We start from the raw sequence: 20,452 nt of genomic DNA, 5'->3' as shown, positions 1-20,452 counted from the left end.
CCCTTCCCCTCTGTAGGAGAAATCAAGTCTGGCTGTGCTCTGATTTGTTGGGTCTCCGTATAAGATCATGTTTCCCTCTGAGTTTCAGTGTCCCCATCCAGACAAGAAAAGGGTTGGGCTTTGGGGGACTCTGAACCTCCCTTCTAAGAGAGTATAGGCTTTACGGTTTGGGCAAGACCTCCACCCCATCACTCTTCATACTCATTAGTATTCTAAAGGGGCTTCCCCCCTCCATGGTGTCTGCCTGTAGTCTCCACTGTCCCATGGAGAGGGCATGGGCCAGGGAGAGCTGGGGCTTTGCCTGTCTTAGCTCTGTCTGGCCTCCCAGGCTGGGTGGCTCTGAGTAAGGGTCTCCCCTCTCCGCCGGAAGAGGCTGGCTCCTGGATTTCTGTTATCATCTCCGCCCCAGTGTCCCTCGGCACCATCTTTCCCAGGAGTTACCTGGCCACACCTCACCTTCCTGGGTAGATAGATGAGCAGAGGGATTTCAACGCACACCCTCAAGACTACACAGGGCTGCAAGACTGTACAACACCAGAGACACATCATCACCATAGCTATGTAAACAGAACCTACTGGAATTGTGTCGTGGGTAACCTGTATAGCTGGTCACAGATGCCCTAAGGGTATGGCCCTGGCTCCAGGGAGTCCCATCTGTCTGTCAGGGTGGGGTTATCCCCATCCCTGCCCAGTTTCCAGGAAGCCAGGCCAATTACCTGCTTCGTACACTCGGCCTTATTCCTTGCTGGTACTTCAGGTTCAAACTAAGTTTTCGAACACACCCAGGCCCACCTGGCAGCAGTCTGCTTAAGAACCTGAGATATGTGTTAAAGCAAAAGACACAGGGAGTTATAAAGGGAGAAGGGTCGGAAGCGGGAGAAGGAAAGGACTGAGTTGGTCCTTTCTATGTGCACACTGTGGGCAGGGCATGGTCCACAGGGCTGGAGCATCCCTTCTGTTGCTATGACAACCTGGCACAGAAGGGAAGGACTGAGTTGGCTCCTTCTTATGCACACTGTGGGCAAGGCCTGGACCACAAGGCTGGAGCATCTCCTCTGTTGCTATGGCGACCTGCTCAGGGAGAGGACGAAAGGATGACAAAGCTGAGGTTTCTGAGCATTCTGGATTCACTGACTTCAGAGCATCTCTTACACCACTGTTCTCTAGGGATGCTGGATGCAAGCTGCCCCACATGGGGATGAAGACGGTAATGTTACCAAACCAGGCTGTGAGCTCCCTTAGTGAGGTGTGCCCTTGAAAGATGGGTCCTGGACCACAAGGCCAAACCCTGTGCTCAGAGCTGATCCACCTTTGAAATCACAGACTGGAAAGCCACCACAAAATTAGTCTGTAATCACCCACCGTCTCAGCAGCCTCCTCTGAACAGGTCTGTTTCTAAGTCTTCACCATTAAAGTACAGGTGTACTTCCACTCCCAACTAAAATTCGGGCAAACTGGTTCTGGCTTTCACAAATCCACACAGAGGAAGTGGAAAGACAGTCAGCCTGGGGGAGGTAGAAGGTAAGCTACTCATTCTGCTGAGAGCCTTCTGGTTACAGAGGGAGGGAAGCCTGTCTTCCCAGAACAGGCCTTTTCTGAGGTCTGGCACCCAGTGCAGGAGAACTCTCCATCCTTATCTGGCAACCCTATTCTCCCTCCCTTCAGGTGGGCCCTGTTCTTCCACCAGGCCTTGGTGGGAGGGGAGACCTCACTTACCCTTACAGCTGGCCCACAGAGGGTCATATTCAACCCTCGTGTCCTGGGCTTAAAGAATTTGGGGTACCTGGGTTAAGAAAAAAGGTCAAAAAGGAATTTTCCAGACAAATTGAGCTGCTCTCCCCTTGCAAGGGCCTTGGAAACTGAGGCCCTCCAAGGAGCTATCACCTGAGTCAGAATGTGTGTAATGCCCTTCCCGCTCACTTGGGGTTCTAGCTAGTGGCAGAAGTGGGTTCAGCTGCATTAGAGCCGAGAGCCATCCATATGAATCACCAGCATGGCACCGCCGCGCACGCATCTTGTGGGTTTTTAACTCTCTCTTTCATCAGTTTTTGCCACTGTTGATGTTGACTTCTAGCAGGGCATCATTTTTATGGCAGGATAGGAAAGAAGAGGGCTGAGTGTTACGTCAGAAGAGAGACCTCAAAAATGGGATGCCTTGTGCTCTCCTCAAAACCCTGCTCTTCCCAGACCCTCTGAAAGCACTGGAAGTCTCGGGTGGTAGAGCATTCACCTAGCGTGTATGAGGCCCCCTGTTCAATCCCCAGCGCTAAAGGGAAACATCTGGGGGCTCTCTGTTCTTTCCAGAAGGACAGGTGACCAGTGAATGATCCCAGCAGGCGACCAGACACCGGGGATGGTAACGAGCCTGTTGACGGTGGCCAACATTTTATACCTGTCATTCTGGAAAGTTAGACTCCTCCTGAAGCAGTGCTCTGGAAGCTGGCGGCTTTCCAGGAGGAAGTCATCTCAAGTCATAAAATGACAGTGTTGGTGGGAGAAGGCCTGAGCTGACTTGTTTCTGTCTGTGTTTTGAATTCCGAGGAGGAGGATCTCAAGATGGCAAGAGGCCGGCTCCCTTTCACCCAGTGTTCTCCTCACACAAGCGCGTTGTTTGCTTTCCACAGAAGCAAACCAACAAAACCCGGGGTTGTTTGCCACCTTCCAGGGTGTGCAGGGAACAAGAAAACCAAGGTATTGTTTGAGCAACTCGGTATGGTACGAACAGAGCAGAGGCGTGTGGCGGGGCCTGCTCACCACCTCTCTCTTAACCATCATTCCACTTCACCTAGCCACCCAGGCTGGCCAGAAGAACTAATGGGAACCATCTGGGTACAGAGCCTCCCTAGCTTCCTCAACCCTTCCTTCAGGAAGCCCTCCTAGATTCCCTCAACACCCTCTAGCTTGGTCTTTGAAGGTCACACACAGGAAGTTCCTGGAAAGTCAGAGTCATTCCCAATTCAATGTTCTCTGGCCATGAGTAATCACTGCGGAAGCCCAGTAAATGTTGGTTGGGTCTACCCATCATATTATCACTGTGTGACACATAAGTTAAGGAGAGCCCTTGCTTTCCTCCGGACTCCCTCACGCCAACCCATTTCCTACATATTCTTGGCATCCATTCTTCCCAGTTATCCCCGAGTGGTAATGCAGCTGGTGGTAGATAAATGTTTTCTTGAAAGAGCCTAGCATCCAGTCTGTCTGTCTGTTAGGGTTCAACTAACTTTTCAAGCTGTAAAGCTATGGTCCAATCCCCGTGTGTCTCTGAGCTGTTCTACGCTATCGTGAGAAGATGATGTAGGGGAAAGTACTCAGTACAGAGTCATCCCTCATCATGCCTGGTGAGCTGCCACGGATCTCTTGAGAAGTAAGAAGATCAGACAGTGAGTTGAGGAGGGGGAGTGAGCAGGGTGAAAAGTCTTAAACCCCGGTCTGGGACTCAGGTACTGTGCTAAGTACTCCGCCTTGGGAGGTGGTGATGGGCAGGAGGCAGGAGGATGGTGGGAGCCTGGTTCCTTACACAGTCCTTAGGATGGAGCTGGCAGACCTGAGAAGCAGCACCTCTGGCATGGTCCCTGTGGGGTGGCTGCACCCCTCGAGCTCACCCAGGAGAGAGCGAGAGCCTCAGAGGGCGTGTCACAGCGTCCCCTGGGGAAAGCCACCGAAGCCCCAGAGAGGCCCAACTCGACCAGACCGCCCTGCAACAGAGACACAGCGTGAGTCACTGCCCGGGCCTGGCAGGGCAGGGGCAGTTGCCCTCCTTCGAGGCATGACTCACCACTCCTGGGGCTGGCACCTGACTGCAATTTACTGCCTCCTAAACCCACACGTTCCTTCAATCTGAGAATAACACAAGCTCACAGGAGGTGGCTTCATTGAGGCTCTGGGCTCAATATTCCCTCGAGCCAATGGCTCACCTGCAAGAGCAAATCAATCAGATTTCCACGACTCCTGCTTTGCAAAAACTTCCGACCACTTCCACTAGCCTCTCGGGTGCTTAAAGTGTTCATCTCTCTCTGCTCAGAAGCAAAGGGAAAACCAACTTCCAGAAATCCTGAGAACGTTCTTAATGGAGGTGTTACCTCAGGGCCACCCTGCACCCTAAAAACCCCAAAGACATGCTGGGGTTCCCTAAAAAAGGCTGAGTCCACGCTTTGCCATCCTGCTACCTCATTCACCAGACCTCACATCCCAGCTTCCTTTTGGTCTATATGGACTGCCTTGTCTCAAAGAGGAAGCCTCTGACAGCTCTCTGCGGTCCTTATTCCCACCCTCCAGACCCCCACAGAAGACTCACAGCAGAGGCTTTGCCTCGCAGGCTCTGCCCCAAACCCCCCTCTCACCTTCCTCTTCCTTGTGGCAGCAGACTCAGGGCTATGTACCCCCTGCTCCTGCAGCTAAGGCATAGTGAATCCAAGAACTGGCTGCCGAAGTGGCCCAGGTTCCGGGTGATGAGCCATAAGGGCTGGGCATGAGTGGGGACCCGCCCCAGCCCGCCTTGGGGCTCCTGGCAAGGTGTGGCCCCAGATACCTCTGACCTACATGGCACAGGACCCAGCTGCCCACCTATGTGGCTCTTACATAAGCAGGGCGGGAAGCAGGACAGGGACCTGTCAGAGCAGTACTGGAGACAGCCTGTTGGCTGTGATCCCTCCCAGAACCTTGGAGAAATTACTCCTGCTACTGGGCCATATACCTGGGAGAGCCCACCCTGGGGCCTCCGAGGCTGGGCCAGAAGATTGACTGGTTCGGTTTGGTTTGGGGGGGGGAGTTGTCCATTTTTATGGCTCCTAAGTACACATATCTTGTCAAATGGACTGGGCTGGGCTTCCTGAATCCTCTGTTCCACCTTGTAATGTCAGCGTTAATAGCCCCATTTTCCAGATGAGTGAATGAGTCCAGGGAGTGCTAGATTTGCCCCATGTCACACAGCCAGCAAGAGGCAGAGCAAGCGGGTTGAAGCTGGCTCGCCACAGCTGGCGCTGAAGCCAGGATGCCAGGACACAGGTTTATCCGGCACTTGCATCACCAACTCAACCATTCTATCCACCCTACCTCAGAGAGCCCTCGCCCGTGGACCTTGCCCTCGGCATTCTAGTGCCCCCACCACCCACAACCCTGGCAAGTTCGAGGCTCCTTTAGTGCCCTCTACAGCAAGGGTCCTGCAGCTGGGAGAGCCTTTGCCCACCTTCCTTCCGGCTTCTCCTTAGACTTCTCTGTTTCTCGTCCCCTTTGAGAAATCCACCCCTATCTCCATCTTTAATTATCAAACTCCTCCCAGGCAGAGACGAGAGGCTAGAGGCACCCCAGCCAGCCCGAGGGGAGATTTCAAACCCTAATTAAACCCACAAATAGGACACAGAGACAGCAAGGGCAGAGGATTGTGGGGAGGTCCTCTGTCCATTTGGGTGACAGATAACTACCAGCACCCCGTCTTCAAGATGATCTGACCTTCCTCCTGTTTTAAGTCCTTAACAGCTTCGTTCCCAAGCGGCCCCTGTCCGCTGTTCCACCTGGTGACATCCAGGGCATTTCACTCTTCATTCTGAAGCCTGGTGATGAGCCATTTTGAGAACCTTCTAGAAACTCACTGCTCATTCCATCCATAGGCTTCCACACTCAGAAGCACTCTTCCTATTTGAGAAACCTGTGGGACCCCAGGAGTCCAGGCCTAGCCACATGAAAGGCCTTCGGACTTTCCTCCCACCTGGAGAGCTATGATGGAGTTCTCCTTCCTCAGGCTTGGCTGAGTAGTGGTGTGATGCTTGGGATCAGCACTGGGTCTTGCTGTGGGGGAGGGGTGGTAACCTCTCCACTTGAAGGCAAAGGTAGCCTCAGATCTAAGTTTTCAGGCCCCCTGGATGGCTGGGTATAGTTTCTAAACTGACGGGGTTTAGGGAGCTTGGGAAATATGTAAGCCCCTTTCCAATCCTTTGGAAAACCCATCAGCCGCCTCCTCTAGCTGAGTCCTATCTCTTCAAGCCCCACTTGCTCCAAGAAGCATTCTGAGAGGGACCCCCAGCTGTCACGTCTTTTCCCAGAGCTGGCTAGCTAGTCCAAGGCAGTTAGTTAGCATTTAAGGACTAGCAATCATTAGGAAACTAGATTAACTCAGCCCTTACTCCCAGAGTAGCAAATAATGTCTCCCTGTCCCAAAGATTGACAGCTTTCTAGGGGTCCTCCCTCCTACCCTGGGAGTTGATTTAATGCCTTCTATGTGCCAGATGAGATGTGGGCTGTGTGGGCAGAGGTGAGCAAACTGGATGTGGCTTAGAGATCGTGTGCTTGATGGTCAATGAGAACGTATGTGTTCAGGGCTACTGGGAGGTGGGAGGTGCCGTCAGTGGCAACCTTGGGGAGGGCAGACACAGAACATTGAGTGGGGCTGAAGGTATGATTATTTCATGTGAAGCAATGGGGGTAGGGTAGGGGAAGCTAGTATGGGTAAAGACTTGGGCTGTGGACCATCGAGTCTTAGTTCCCAGCTCAGGTGAGGCCTTGGACCAAAGTAAAGATCTGCTGGGTATGTGTAGTCTCTGGAAAAGGGTTAGGGCAAGGCATACACTATCTAACATATGCTCAGAGCCACCAGAAGGAACAGATTGGAACAGAGATCCCAGGGCCCTTGACTGACTGAGTCCTAGCAGGAGTGTGTTGTTTACTGAGGGACCTCACCCTCCAACAATCCATCCTAAGCCTTGGCTCCCATCTTGATGGGTGGGGCAGCCATCTAGCCAGTTCACTTTTAACCCAGCTGGCAGTACCTAGACTGAGTGCTCAACTTCATCAAGCCAAATCCCATTGTCTGTGCATGGAAATAAATACACCAATCACTAAGTTCTACTGTAATCACTCAAAGGAGTTGGCTAGCAAATTGGTCAAACCCGAGGCAGAGTTCTCTGGACACTAATCTTTGGATTCTTGCCCAGGCTTTGCCTTAATCACATGACTTCAGACAACTCCTGGTTCCCTTCTGGTACTCCATATTCTGAAATGTCACAGATAAAGAGCCTCCCAGTCTCATGATTATTATTGACAATTAAGGGCCTGGGAGAGAATTCTGCTGCTCTAAGAAGAGATAAGGCCTTTGCGTGTTGCCAGGATCCCACACCTGAGAGTGCAGAGGAGGCAAACGGGAACAAGAATGGTATGTGCTCTCAACGCTCCTATACTGAGAGCTTCCGGGGTGTTGTGCAATGCCCTCCATGTTTTACATCTGTGTGGAAACATCCATCCTCACAACAGCCCAGTGAAACACTCCTGCCGCCCAGAATCTTACAGATGAAGAAACACACTCAGATACAGACTTCAGAGAGGTGGGCTCCAGAGCTCGTGTATCCTGGAGGTCTTGCCCCCTCCCCTAGCCCCAGGTGATTGGAGGGGGACAGGGCAGGGACAAGAAGGCCAGTAGAGAACGGAGCGTTTCACCCTCTTCTGCACCTGTTCCTGACTGTGTCTCAAATACTCAGTGTTGTGACAAATGGTACGGATAGTAAGAAAGGTCAGAACTCAAGTTTTGAAATCCTAATGAAGCCGTCTTCTCTTTTTCAAATCCAAAATTGTATGTATGTATGTATGTATGTATGTATGTATGTATGTATGCATGTATGCATGTAGTGTGTGTGTGTGTGTGTGTGTGTGTGTACATGGGCATGTGTGCACACATGTGGAGGTCAGAGAACCAGAGTTGGCTTGAACATTGCAGGAGTTGGTTCTCTTGTTCTGTGTGGGGTCAAGGGATCAAACTTAGGTTTTTAGGCTTGACTGCCAATGCCTCACCCCCTGAGCCATCTCTTACATGGCATTAATGACAGATACAACTGGTGGGCTTGATGACCGTAGTGGGGGGGGGCGCAGTGTGAAGCTCAAAGTTGGCAGGATTCTAGCCCCAAAATGACTTGAAAGCCACTGACTGCCATTTTTATCTGAAGTGCCGCACGTGTGTCTCCGTGTTCGTTTGCTCCCGGGCCCTTGGCTACGCCATCTACAGAATAGGACTGGAGTAGTGGATGGGCTGTAAATCCCAGCTTCTCTCCCAGGGAGATGGGAGGAGGGAAGCCGTCCATCAGTCTGCCCAGCTGAGTGCTGATGCCGGTCCCTGTCCTGGGGGACACACCAGCCAAAGAAGAGAGAGAAGTGACATACAACCACAATCTGTACTTCTTGGCTCTTGGCAGGCAGGGGGCTCTGCTGAGGGTGGTTGGAGTGTCACTGAGCAGCAGAAGGGAATCTAATGCTAGCATTTCTGAGGCACTAGACTGTACCAAGTAATGTCTTGACTGACTGTCTTGCATGACTGTGACCCCTGTTTTATGAGGAAATGGAAGTACAGTAAGATGAAGTAAATTGCTGAAGGCCATGCAGCAATGACGAGGACAGCTGGGACCCAGGTGAGCCGACCCCAGAGTTCTTTTTTTTTTTAATTTTGTTTTCTGGTGTTGGGAATAGAATAAAGTTGAATAATTCACTTGTGCATGCTGGGTAATCTCTGCCTTGAGCTCTACTCCAACCCCAGCTCGATGAAGCCCCCAGCTCCATTCTGTCTTAGCAACATGGAATTTCCTAGAAACAACTGACCCAGAACGGCAGACATGGCGACTAAGGAACTGGCTTAATATGTTTGTATTTGTAAATCCTTCAAACTAACTAGTCTCATTGCTTTCAACACCCAATTCATGATATCGACCATCCAGCAAAGAATGACTAGACATCTGAGAATGTGCAGTCAAGGGGGGAGGCAGTAACAGAAACAAACCCTGATATGACAGACATGGAAATGAACCCACCAGGACTTTATAGCAGTGATTAAGACAAACAGGAGAATTAAAGGGAGAAAAGGTATCACCTGTGTGTGTGTATCTGTCTGTCAGTCGGTCAGTCTGTCTGGGTATATGCATGCTGTGTATATGTATTGTCCTATTCAACAGGTATATGTATGTATGTGCTGGGATGTATGTGGGGTACATGCTTGTGTGGGTGCATATGGAAGTCAGAGATCGACATTGGGTGTCTTCTCCCACCACACTCTACCTTAGTCATGGAGCCAGGGTCTCTCACTTGAACCCAGAGGAGCTCACCAATTTGGTGAGTCTAGTTAGCTGGCTTATCTCAGAACTCCCTCTTTCTACCTCCTGGACTCTAGGATGAAAACATCCACCCAGATTTACATGGTTGCCAGAGATCAATGTTGGTCCACTCACTCACATGGCAAGCTCTTCACTGATGGAGCCTTGCCCCTAGCTCCCAGGGAGGAAGTCTCCACAAAACAAGAAAACATAAGACAAGTCCAACCTCTGAAGTGAAAGGTTTACCAGATGACCACAGAGTCAATTGAAAAGAGATGCTAGTGAACTTGAAGACAAAATAATAGAAAGTCTTCAATCCAAGGAATAGAGAGGAAAGACATTTTAAATTGGATAGGACAAAACATTACTGAGAGAAGTTGAAGAACTGACTAAGTAGATGCCTTAGGAGAGAGAAAACACTGTTGGAACCTTCATGATGGTGTGGACCTGTAGTCCAGCACTCGGACTTCGGCAGGATGGAGACAGCAGCCTGGGCTACACAGTGAGACCCTGGCTCCAAACAAATTAAAGGAAACAGAGGGGGCGCGGGGAAGGCAGGGGAAAGAAGAGAGAGAGAGAGATTGATTTAATATTGGCCAAACTGGCCAAAGATCTATATAATTTCATAAAAATCCCAGGTGATATCCTTGTAAAAGCTGAAAAGACCCAGGGGCTGGAGATATGGCTCAGCAGTTAAAAGAACTGGCTCCTCTTTCAAAGGACCACAATCCAATTCCCAGCACCCAATGGCAGCTCACAACTGTAATTCCAGTTCTAGGAGATCCAGTCCTGTCTTCTGACCTCCACAGCCACCAGACACACACCTGGTGCACAGACATACATGCAGTCAAGACATCCCCTCACAAAATAATAATAATAATAATAATAATAATAATAATAATAATAATAATAATGTTTTCAAAAAGAAAATTCAAGACCCGGAACAGAACAAAGTTGGAACCTTCACATTTCCTGATTGCAAAGCATGTTGAACACCTGCTGTCATCAAAACACACTGTCACAAGGCAGACACATGGACAAGTGCAGTGGCGTAAAACTCAGAAATTAGCTCAAGTTCTTGTGAGTTTACAGTGGACTGACCTTCACCAAGATAAGAAGACATCGCAACAGAGAAATGAGGGTCTTTCCACCAAGTGGAGCAACCAAGAGAGGATGGAGGCAAAGCTCTTCCCTGCCAGCCACAAAACAGTGACTCAAAATGGAGCAAACTAATCAAAATTATTTGATCTAATTCAATGTGACTTCAATTAGTGCAAAAGCTAAAGCTGTAAAAACTTTGGAAGATGTAAATTTTACAACCGTGAATTAGGCAAAGATTTCTCATACACAACATCAAAAATATAAACAATGAAACAAAAGCAGGTAAGCTGGATTTCATCAGAATTAAAACTGTCTGAGCTTCAAGGCATAGGATCAAGAATCTGGAAAGTTAGCCCACAAAATTAGAGGAAATATTTCCAAATCAGACATATGGTCAAGAGATTTGTGTTTAGAGTATGTAAACACCCCTCACCAGTCAATAATGAACAATAGACAAAGGAGATTTGAAAAGACATCCCTCTGAAGGATATAAAGGGCTCTTTGGAGGTTACTCAACATCTTCGGCCATCAGGACACACAAATCAAAGCCACATGAAGCAACATCTTGCACCTGCCAGGGCTGTGGTAATCAAAACAGTTAAGGGAGCTGGCAGAGGTGTGGAAATGCTGGCGCCTTTGCAACTACTCAGAGGCTGGCGTCTTTCAGCTTCCGAAAGGTTATGTGTTGAGCTGGGTGTGGGTTGTGCTCCTTTAACCCCCAAACCTGGGGGGCTGAGGCAGCCAGATCTCTGAGTTCAAGGACAGCCTAGTCTACACAGAAAGTTCTAGGCTAGCCAAGGCTACATAGTGACACCCTGTCTGAAACAGGAAAATAAAACTTTAAAAGGCTATGTATTGAATTTCATCTGACCTAGCAACTCCCTCATAGATATATACCCAGGAGAAATGAAACTAGATGTTGACACCCAAACTTGGACATGAATATTCATAGCAGCCTGATAATTATAACATCCAAGTGCCCATCAACGGATGAAGGGGCAAACAAGTTGTGACATATGAAGAGATATTATTTAGGCATAAAAGAAATGAAAAACCGCCAAACATTTAATCTGGCACTTGGGAGGCTGTGGCAAGAGAATTGCTTTGAGTTCAAGGCCAGCCTGGGTAGCACAGTGAGACCCTGTCACCCTGACACCCCACATGCACATTCGTACAAACGGAAGGAGACAATAAGACATGCTACATCATGACTGAATCATGAAAACATTAATGCTAGGTGAAAGAGGTCAGCCGCAGGGCTGGAGAGATGGCTCAGCATTGATGAGCAGTGGCTGTTCGTCCAGAGGTCCTGAGTTCAATTCCCAGCAACCACATGGTGGCTCACAACCACCTGCAATGAGATGTGGCACCTTCTTCTGGCCTGCAGGCAGAACAGTGTATGCATAATAAATAAATAAAGGAATGAGTGAATGAATGAATGAATGAATGAATAAATAAATAAATAGATAAATCTTAAAAAAAAAAGAGGTCAGCCGCAGTAGGTCATACATATATCAGCTCGTTTCTATAGAATGTCTCTGTAGAGACAAATTAGTGGTTTCCACAAATTAAAGGCATCAAAGGGTTGATGGGTGCAGGCAAAGACAATATTCTAAACTCCGTTGTGGTGATGGTTACATGTCCTTTTGACTATATCACCAAACAAACTGTACACTTTAAACAAGTGGATTTTATGTATGTGACTCTATCTCAATGAAGCCATAGTATTTTTAAAAATAAAATAGATTCATGGCAACCTATTAAATACTTTAGCATACACTTATTTAATGCTCTGACATGCATTTTTCTGGGATTCCTGAGAAGAAGAAAGGGAGAATGGGGCAGGGAGAGATTTGAAAAAACCATATCTATATTTTTTTTAAAATTTGGTTTAAAGAAAAGAAAAAAAAAACCTTAACTTACAAATTCCACAAGAAAGTCTAGAACTTTCATGTCACTGATCCTCAGGTGGATTTTAACAAAAGGGAAAGAAAAATCACACTTAAACCCTTCATGGTCAAACTCCATGGTCAAACAAAACAAAGCGAGGGCAAAGAGTGTTTGAAAAGGAACAGAGGGCCGGGGAAAGGACACTTTACAGAAAGGGAGCAAGAGCGGAGTGGCTGGCCACTTGCCCTGGGAGAGTGTGGAGATCAGAGATGTCAGCACGGCTGTAGAAAATCCTTGGATTCAAGCCAGAATTCCCTTCACCTTTAAAAGGAAGGTAAAACATTTTTTCTGCAAATGAAAGATGGGAGTATTTGTCACAAAAATGCTGTAACAGGTTGAAGTCATGTCTGCCAATTCTTTTTTTGAGACTGGGTCTCCCTGAGTAGCCCGGTCTGCCTTGAACTCACAATCGTCAGGCCTCATCCTCCTGAGTGCTGGAATTACAAGCGTGTGCTACCATGCCTGGTCATCCTGCAAATTCTTAACACTGCTTCCATCAGTAGACGAAGCCTAATTAATCCCACCCACACCCCTTAATAAGTGCTAGCCTAATGCCTGGCTTCTAACAAACGTTGTAGGCAAGTGCCTACCCTCCAAGGCTAGGTCAGAAAAAGCAACAGTTTCCACCTGACTCTCTCAAAGCAGGTGATTTTGGATCCCTGACCCATTATGTCAGAGATCTACCTACCTGGAAGGCATGATGGTGACATCACTCAGGGGAGACACATAGAAACTCACATGCCAAAGAGTCTCAGAGGGTCATTTCTCAGCACACTGAGTTTTCCCAGCACAGGCTCCAGACATGTGAGTGATGACTCTCAGACATCTCTAGTAGCCCTGATGACCAGCCACCATGTTGTGAGGACACTCAAGTAGTTCATAGAGAGGGCCATTGGCAACTAAGGTCTGGAACTAAGGTCTCCAGTCAATGCCAGTATAGTAATCCACATCCTAGTCACCGGCAACTTGTGAATACGATTTTGATGGTGGGTGGGATGGGGATGGGGTAAGGACCCCAGGACAGGAAATTTGTCTTGTATTACCAGGAGGACTCTAAATACAATCACACATGTTCTGAAGAAGGTGACAGCAGTTCAGGATGGCAGTGGTGGTGTGACATACACCAAATAAAACAAGAAACTTGAGTGACACTTGGCAGAATAAAGAATAAAGCACATTGTGGTATCCACACAAAGAAGCAGAAATGCGCTTGACAATCCGAAGAATAAAGATTGTACTACTGAAACACTTAACGATACAGATGACATCTCAGCCATCAGGAGGGTACAGTCTGGGTGGGTTGGCTCACACACACGGAGTGCAAGAACATCTAGAGCAATGGGTGCCCAGGAAGGCCTTTTCTGGAGTGGTCAGTATTTTCTGTATTCCAGTTGGGTTGTTGATCGTATGGTGTGCACATTGAAGTCCTCATGCTACAAGTCATTATGTTTCACTGTATGAGACATTTGTCCCCATTAATAAAACCCCACCCACCCGCTCAAGTCTTCAGAGGGACATTCTACAGGTAGGAGTTTGGGGAGCGAGGCCCAGACGTCTCTCCTGTGATCACGGCCTTTGTGGTTCCCAGCACTCTGTAAGCCCTGTTCTTAAGCATTTTCCACACACAGCTCTGCCAGGAGCCACAACAAGGGATCCAGGAGACTATGTTTTTTCTTTTAATTAATTAATTGTTAATTTTTAATTAATTTATTCCTTGGCAATTATATATATATTTATTTATATTTATATTTATATTCTGGTCACAGTCACCACCCACCCTATCTTATCGCCATCCCTTGCCCCAGGTCTCTCTTCTCAACAAGTGCCCCTCCCTCTATCATTTTTTAAAGGTTTATGTTTATTATTTTTAATTATGTGCCTGTTGGGGTGGGGTACATATGTGCCAGTGCCTGTGGTGGTTAAAAGCTGGAGTTGCCCTGGGTGTGGGGAACTCAGCTTAGAACCTCTGCAAGAGCAGTATGTGTATGCTCTTAACCGCTGAGCCATCTCTCCAGTCCCATGTTATCATGAATTTTGTTTCATGGCCCACTGAGTTTAGGCAGGGCTGCATACATGGACATGGTCAGCATAGACAACTCACCAGTGGCTGTACCCCTAAAGACAATGGCTTCCACTCCCACCACAGCCATCAGCTGCCAATTAATACCTGGGGGAGGGGCCAGGCCCCATGAGCCCCTCCCTCATGTATGACTGAATGTTGATGGGTCCAATCTTGTGCAGGTAATCCCAGCTGCTTTGAGCTCATGAGTGTGACAGTCACTTAATGCCTAGAAGATAGCCTTCCACAGCCCCACAGCCTCATTGTCTGACCCTTCCATCCTTTCTGCCCCACAGGGGTCTCCTGAAGGACCCGGGTGTGAAACAGAACTCCCTCTTACCACCCCTGCCCTTTACAGGGATGATGAAATTAAGCAGCAAATTCTCCTTCCCTGGAGGTATTCAAGTTCGAGTAGATTGATTCTGTGTGGGCGGAGTAACAGAATGGGTAAGGCTATGGAGGGTGTCTGTCATTTAAAAGGGCTTGCCTGGGGATACAGTGATTAACTTTGGTCCCAGCTCCTGACTTTGAGCCTGTCTGGCCTCTGCTGCTCCTGGCTAACAACCGAGAATTCTGCACAGACCCAGAGCTGGCCTGGGTTAGTCTGAAGACATCCAGATCAGATTTCACATATCTGGGACCAGGCCTAGTTTGCCTCAGGGACTCTGACTTCCCAGGTAGGCACTGTTCCCAGGAGACTCTTGACACCTTGACTCCCTGTGGCCATTATCGTTCTCACTGGCCTTGAACACCAAGGTCCTTCCTAACTTTTCTATAGAGCTCTTCTTCCTAATAGAACTCTGCTGACCTTTCAGGGCTCAGATTTAAAGTCTCCTTCAGTCCTCAAGACAAAGTCGGATATCTATGACATCACCTCTGTTTCTTTTTTTAATTACCAACATTAAAAACCATTTTTATTGTGATAAAATAAATATAGCATAACAATTGACTTTTTTTAACCATTTCCCCTTTTTTTTTTTTTCTTTTACTACATTAAAAAAACTATTTGTGTGTTTGGGGAAATGTGCATGTGGAGGTCAGAGGACAACTTGCAGTAATTGTTTCTCTTGGTTTCTGGGGATTGAACTCAAACTGTTCGGCTTGGTGGCAGGCAACTTTTCTGACTGAGCCATCTTACCAGCACTTCCCCCCCCTCCCCATAGACACCCCAACACACAATGGGAACAGAACCCATGTCCTCATGAAATCCAAAGTAGTACCTACCACTGAGACACACACGCACACACACACACACACCAGCACTTTTCTTTGCATTTTAAAATTTCTCTTTGGTCTCTATCATTAAACTTACAGTTTAATGACTCATGGCATAATTATTTATAAATATGTTTGTCTTCTTGATCGGTATGTAAACTCCTTACGGTAGAGACTTGCTTTGTAGTCTATGATATTCTCTAGTGTTCAGTGCAATTCCTGAAAGCTCAACAAGAAGTAGTTTGGGGTGAGTGGAATAAATAAATAAAACAGAGGAGAACAATAGAGATATCAAAACATGAAGAAAAGAAAGGCCAGCTGCACTTCTGTACTATGCAGAGTGGGCAGTGGGAGTTGGGAGACACCTCAGAACTGGAAGGCTCTCTGTGTTCCCAATGCCAAGGACACTTGTACCTTTGGTAACATTCCAATCTGGTTGTTCCTCTTAGGCTAGCGTGCCCCTGAGATGGAGTGATCCCTCCCTGCCATCCTTGGCAAGCTTTATCTGTGAGGACAGCCTTTCTTGCCTAGCTTGCTTTGGCCTCCTGGACTATCTTCCATCTTGGGCTCTTGGGGGTGGGGGGTCCTCTCCACACCTGGCTTCTGCCAGGCAGAACTAAGAGAGTAAGTAGCAGGCAGCTTAGGGTGAGTGTGGGCAGTTCGGAGCCAGCGATTCTATAGGCCAGTTTTCTGCCTCGCTTCCCCCAGCTACCTCATGTCCAGCCCCTTTGTGGCCACCACCAGATTCATTTCTGACTTCCCACAGACTGCCACCCACTGTGAGAGGCTCTGGAACCTTCAAAGGATGAAGGGGTACAGCTATCTGCTTCCTCCTCCTCTCTGGTTGGCTGCCCTGGGTCTGTCCATCACACGTAGGGCACCTCGGACTCTCTAGACCCATGAGTTAACCTGGCCCCTGCCTGGTGGTCTGATGGCCACTTCTGCCCAAACATACTGCCCCTGCTACCACCCTGGGACCCAGAGCCTTTCAAACCTGAGACCAACTGTCCCCTTCTAGGTTCCTCTGAGGACTTCTTCCATTAGGTTGTTTCTCCTAGACCTGGGACTTGACATGACCAAGACGTAATGGCTCAGGGCATGCTCAGTCAAGCAAGCCTCTGGTAGATGGCATGGTCTACAGCCTCAGTCTCAAGAGGTACACCAGTTCTAGGTACCCCAATGCCTGTTCCTCCACCACCAGCAACCCCTTCGCACATGAAGGAGGAAAGAGGAAGCAAGGGTCTGTCCGCCTATGGAAGGTTTCTGGAACCATCCCTACGCCAGGAGCAGCTGCCCTGGCCACAGCTGTGGCACTTCGGTGACTCCAATAAGGGCTTGGTGGCCTTTCCTTGCAGCTATACTGCAAGGCTGCTGGGGTACATTGACCTGCCCTGGCAGACAGATGGGGAAACTGAGGCTCAGAACGGGTATGTCTCGCCTTGAGTCACAGGGTAAGTCAGGAGTAGAGCCTGACCAGAGCCCAAGCCGTGAGCTTTGCAGCCTGCTGCCAAGATGCCCTGGGGTGGGTTTGCTCTGAGGTTTCTGTGCCTGTGGTGTGCAAACCTGCAGCCCTGGAGACATCGCCATACACGATCAAGGTCAAGGGAGGTCAGGTCGTTCATCTTCAATTGCACAGAGGGAGACATGGAAACTCTCAACTTACCCAAAGTGGCTCAGTAAGAAAGTGGTGGAGCTGGCACTCCAACCCTGGCTTCCAGTCCTTGTCTGTCCTGCAGGGCCCTGAGACTTTGCTCCATCCCATAACAGAGTCCTTCCCTGCCCAGGCTGGAGATGGCCCCCAGGTTTAGCCACCTCAGTATTATCAGCAAAGCAGACCCAGGGCCTATCAACTCAGACGCTCAGCTCCCTCCCTAGTGGCCAAGTCCTTGTCCACAGGGACCTGACACATGGACTTCAGCAAACCCTGGGGCTACTGACCCAACTCCGGGCCCTTGAACCCAGCAGATGTTCTGCATTTTCAAGGTCTGAGCTTCTCAGGCATCTATGAGCATCCGCTGGGATGGCCTGCTAGCCCCTGTTCTCTGAGCTCCTGAGAGATGGTACCCAGAGCCTCGAGGGCCCAGGTCTTTCTGTGCCAACAGCCCAAGTCCAGGGCCACAGCTGTTCCCCTATACTTGCATCCCCTCCGGGGGGAAGGGGTACTGCTTCTGGGTGAACAGCAGCCCACTCTGGCTTGGCGAGTGTGTCCAGAGGACCTCATGGGGCAGATTAGCATGTCTTCCCATCCGCCCCACCTTTCCTTCTGCATAGCCCCTAAGAGGACAGTGGCCATGTTCTTGTTGTTCAAACCCTTGCAGGTTCTGCACATTATCACCAAGGGCTCAGACCTAGGCACTTAGCCTTGAACTACCCGGTATACAATCTAGCCACTTAGCACACTGCTGTCCCTGAGCCTGTCTTCCACTATTCTGTGTTCTGCCTGTTTCTTACTCCTTCATGAGGCACAGACGCAGTTCCCCCAAATCAGTGGCTCTGGACAACTTCAGCCGCTGCTCATGTACTGACAGAGAGGACCAGGGGCTTGCCAAGGTCATACAGCAGGCTGGAGCTGGGATCATGGGCGCTTCCCTGAACTTATCCGTCATCGACCCCATATGCCATGTGCCACTCCACCCCTAACCCTAGGGACACAGAGGAACAAGCCCGTGAACTGAAACCTTCTTTCTTAACAGCAGTGTGGCTCGTTCCTCAATCGAACCTCTTATGGCCACTAGAGGAACAGGCACATTAAATGGACAAGTGTCCCGGTCCCATTCCTTTTCCATCACAGAGATCAGGTAAAGACACCAAGGCTCAGCAAGACAAGTCACTTGCTGGGGTTGGGTCCTAGGTCAGAATGAACTGGGCCCCCAGCTCCACATGCTGAGACCTGACTCGGACTCACCTGGTTTGGGAGTTGTCTTGGGTGGTCCCCACGTTGGCATCCTGCTGCTGGACATCTCTGCTGTTGGGCATGTTGGAGTTCCTGGACAGGCAGCAGTATCCCGCTTCAGAACTGCGTGGCATCTGCTGTGGGCATTCACCGAAGACAGCGCGGTCTCCCACAGTGAGAGGTTGGCCTTGAGTGGGCAGCGGGGGCGGGCATGGGGCAGGGGTAGGCGGTGCCTGGAGTGACCCTGAGGGCCCCATTTCCTCCCTATTTTCAGAAGCTCAGAATGTTCCTAGGCAGTGAAGTTGCTCCGGATGAAAACTTTCCTTTTCTTCCTGGTTTTGCTGTACTCAAGATGAGGAGAATTTCAATGAAGCCGGCCTTCATTTTTATGCAAATCGACCCGGGTTCTCCCAGAAGGTCTAGCCAATGGGCTCGGGACTTCTAGGCCCCCAGAAAACCTCCTCACTGTCTTTAAAGGGACACTTTGGAGCAGAGGGGGTTCCCACCACAAATCCAGACCCTGAGCCGGAGATGGCTGCTAGTCCCAATGCCCAGTCTGCCACCTCAGCTTAAACAGATGGATGAAACCCAAGAGGGTTTGCCCGGAGCCCCCTGGCTCCAGATCCTGTACTAGACACTTCAGGAGAGTCCACACAGCTCCTGCTCTCAAGGAGCCCAGTGCTGGGGGAGGACAAGAAAGCGGACTGTCAATGGGGTGTGTGGGGGGGGACTACTATATAGCTCATAGGAGCCTCTGCACTAGAGTAGGCATGACAGGGAACCCCAAAATGGGGCCATTCAGGAACGCCTAAACACAAGCAAGGATTTGCCCCTTTAGTGAAAGGAGGAAAGGCTAGTTGGCAGGCAGCCATGAACAGAGGCCGGAAATGCGCAGGGCAGGCATGTCTCTGAATACCAGAAAGCCCCTCTAAGGTAAACTATATATTCATTCCTACAGCTGCCATAACAAAAAAACTGCAATCCAGATGGCTTAGAGCAACGGAAAGGCATTCTCTCCTAGTTCAGGAGGCCAGGGGCCTGAAATCCAGGTGTGAAAGGACCGCACCCGCTCCACGGCTCACAGGAAGATGCTCGCCCACCTAGTTTCTGCAGGCCGCCCGCCGCTCCTGCTCGTCTGTCTTCCTTGGCTTTGAAGCGCAGTGCTGTACCCCTCTGCTTCCCCGGGGCTGTCGTCCCCTCAGCCTCTGTTTTCGTATAAGAGCACCAAGTATCAGACGAGGGCCCATCACAGTCCTGTTTATCTTAGCTGATTACACCTGCATAAACCCCATTTCCAAATAAGGCCCCTCTCTGAAGCTCTGTTTGGACCCTAGCTTGGGAAAGATAAAATTTAACTCAGTGCAAATTGTGTACAGGAGGTTTGGGCAGGAATTCCTGTTGTTATTGGGGAAATCAGCATTCCCTTTGTGGGTCTGTAAGAAAATTTAGAAATAGACACAGAAAGAAGCCTGAGAACAATTATATTATAATTTGAGAGAAAAACAACATGACAAGTGGTTAAAAAAAAGAAAGAAAGAAAGAAAAATGCCTTGACATCTGCCAGGGAAAGGAGATGGAAAGTCAAGTTTAAGGTATGAGAGTCAGAGGTTTTGGGTGGACTTCTAAAACACAGACAAGGAGAAGGAAAAAGAAACCCGGGTTTAGTACCAGGCTGTGGGTCTGAATCCATAGCGTACTGTGGAGGGCCCTACAAACTCTACTGCTGGTGGATAAATGAACCAGGAGAGGTAAGTGAGACCCGAGAGTGGAGGGACCCTGGGAAGTGATAAGGCCCTAGAGTGCCTCGCCAAGGCCACAGAGGAACATCAGAGGCAACAGGGCCGGGCAGCCCTACGTCCCAGAGCAGGCAGTGGCCTGCATCTCAGCCCCTGCATGTGAGAGATGCCAACAGGGGCGGATGAGAACTGAGTCTCAGAGTCACCTGGGGACAGAGGATAAATGTGTCCACAGGAAGTCCATGCTGGGACACAGTAACTAAACACCAGGCAGTGGGAGAGGCTGCTCTAGCCACATCGGAAAATGGCAATTTAGTTTCCTCTTGCAAAATAAATGCAGCCCCATGGTGGTTCTTCTGTCTGCCAGAGTCCCTCTGTCCACTTTCCTGACTGCTGCCCAAGAGGAGGAGGGCTAACCCTGGGAGTCTCCACCCAT

General features: G+C 49.3%; 1 protein-coding gene across 3 annotated transcripts in view; it reads right to left on the bottom strand.

Annotated features, from left to right (window-relative positions):
- The window catches only part of Acsbg1 (acyl-CoA synthetase bubblegum family member 1), a 61,146-nt gene extending 42,661 nt beyond the window's left edge, over positions 1-18,485 (bottom strand). The window contains exons 1-4 of one of the 3 annotated variants that reach the window (XM_037207491.1): positions 4,341-4,422; positions 3,776-3,914; positions 3,518-3,695; positions 717-815 (exon numbers count right to left, since the gene is read on the bottom strand). In XM_037207491.1, coding sequence (XP_037063386.1) covers positions 717-815; positions 3,518-3,567 — 149 coding nt within the window. In that variant the 5' untranslated portion in view covers positions 3,568-3,695; positions 3,776-3,914; positions 4,341-4,422. Of the gene's footprint in view, positions 1-716; positions 816-3,517; positions 3,696-3,775; positions 3,915-4,340; positions 4,423-18,292 lie in introns of those variants that run through there. The other 2 variants (XM_037207492.1, XM_028864983.2) reach the window with 2 other exon arrangements.
- Positions 18,486-20,452: the final 1,967 nt, after the last annotated feature.

This window comes from Peromyscus leucopus, chromosome 7 (assembly GCF_004664715.2).
Source record: "Peromyscus leucopus breed LL Stock chromosome 7, UCI_PerLeu_2.1, whole genome shotgun sequence".
Lineage (NCBI taxonomy): Eukaryota > Metazoa > Chordata > Mammalia > Rodentia > Cricetidae > Peromyscus > Peromyscus leucopus.
Note: the sequence above shows the minus strand (reverse complement) of the source record. Positions and strands in the feature narration are given on the sequence as shown.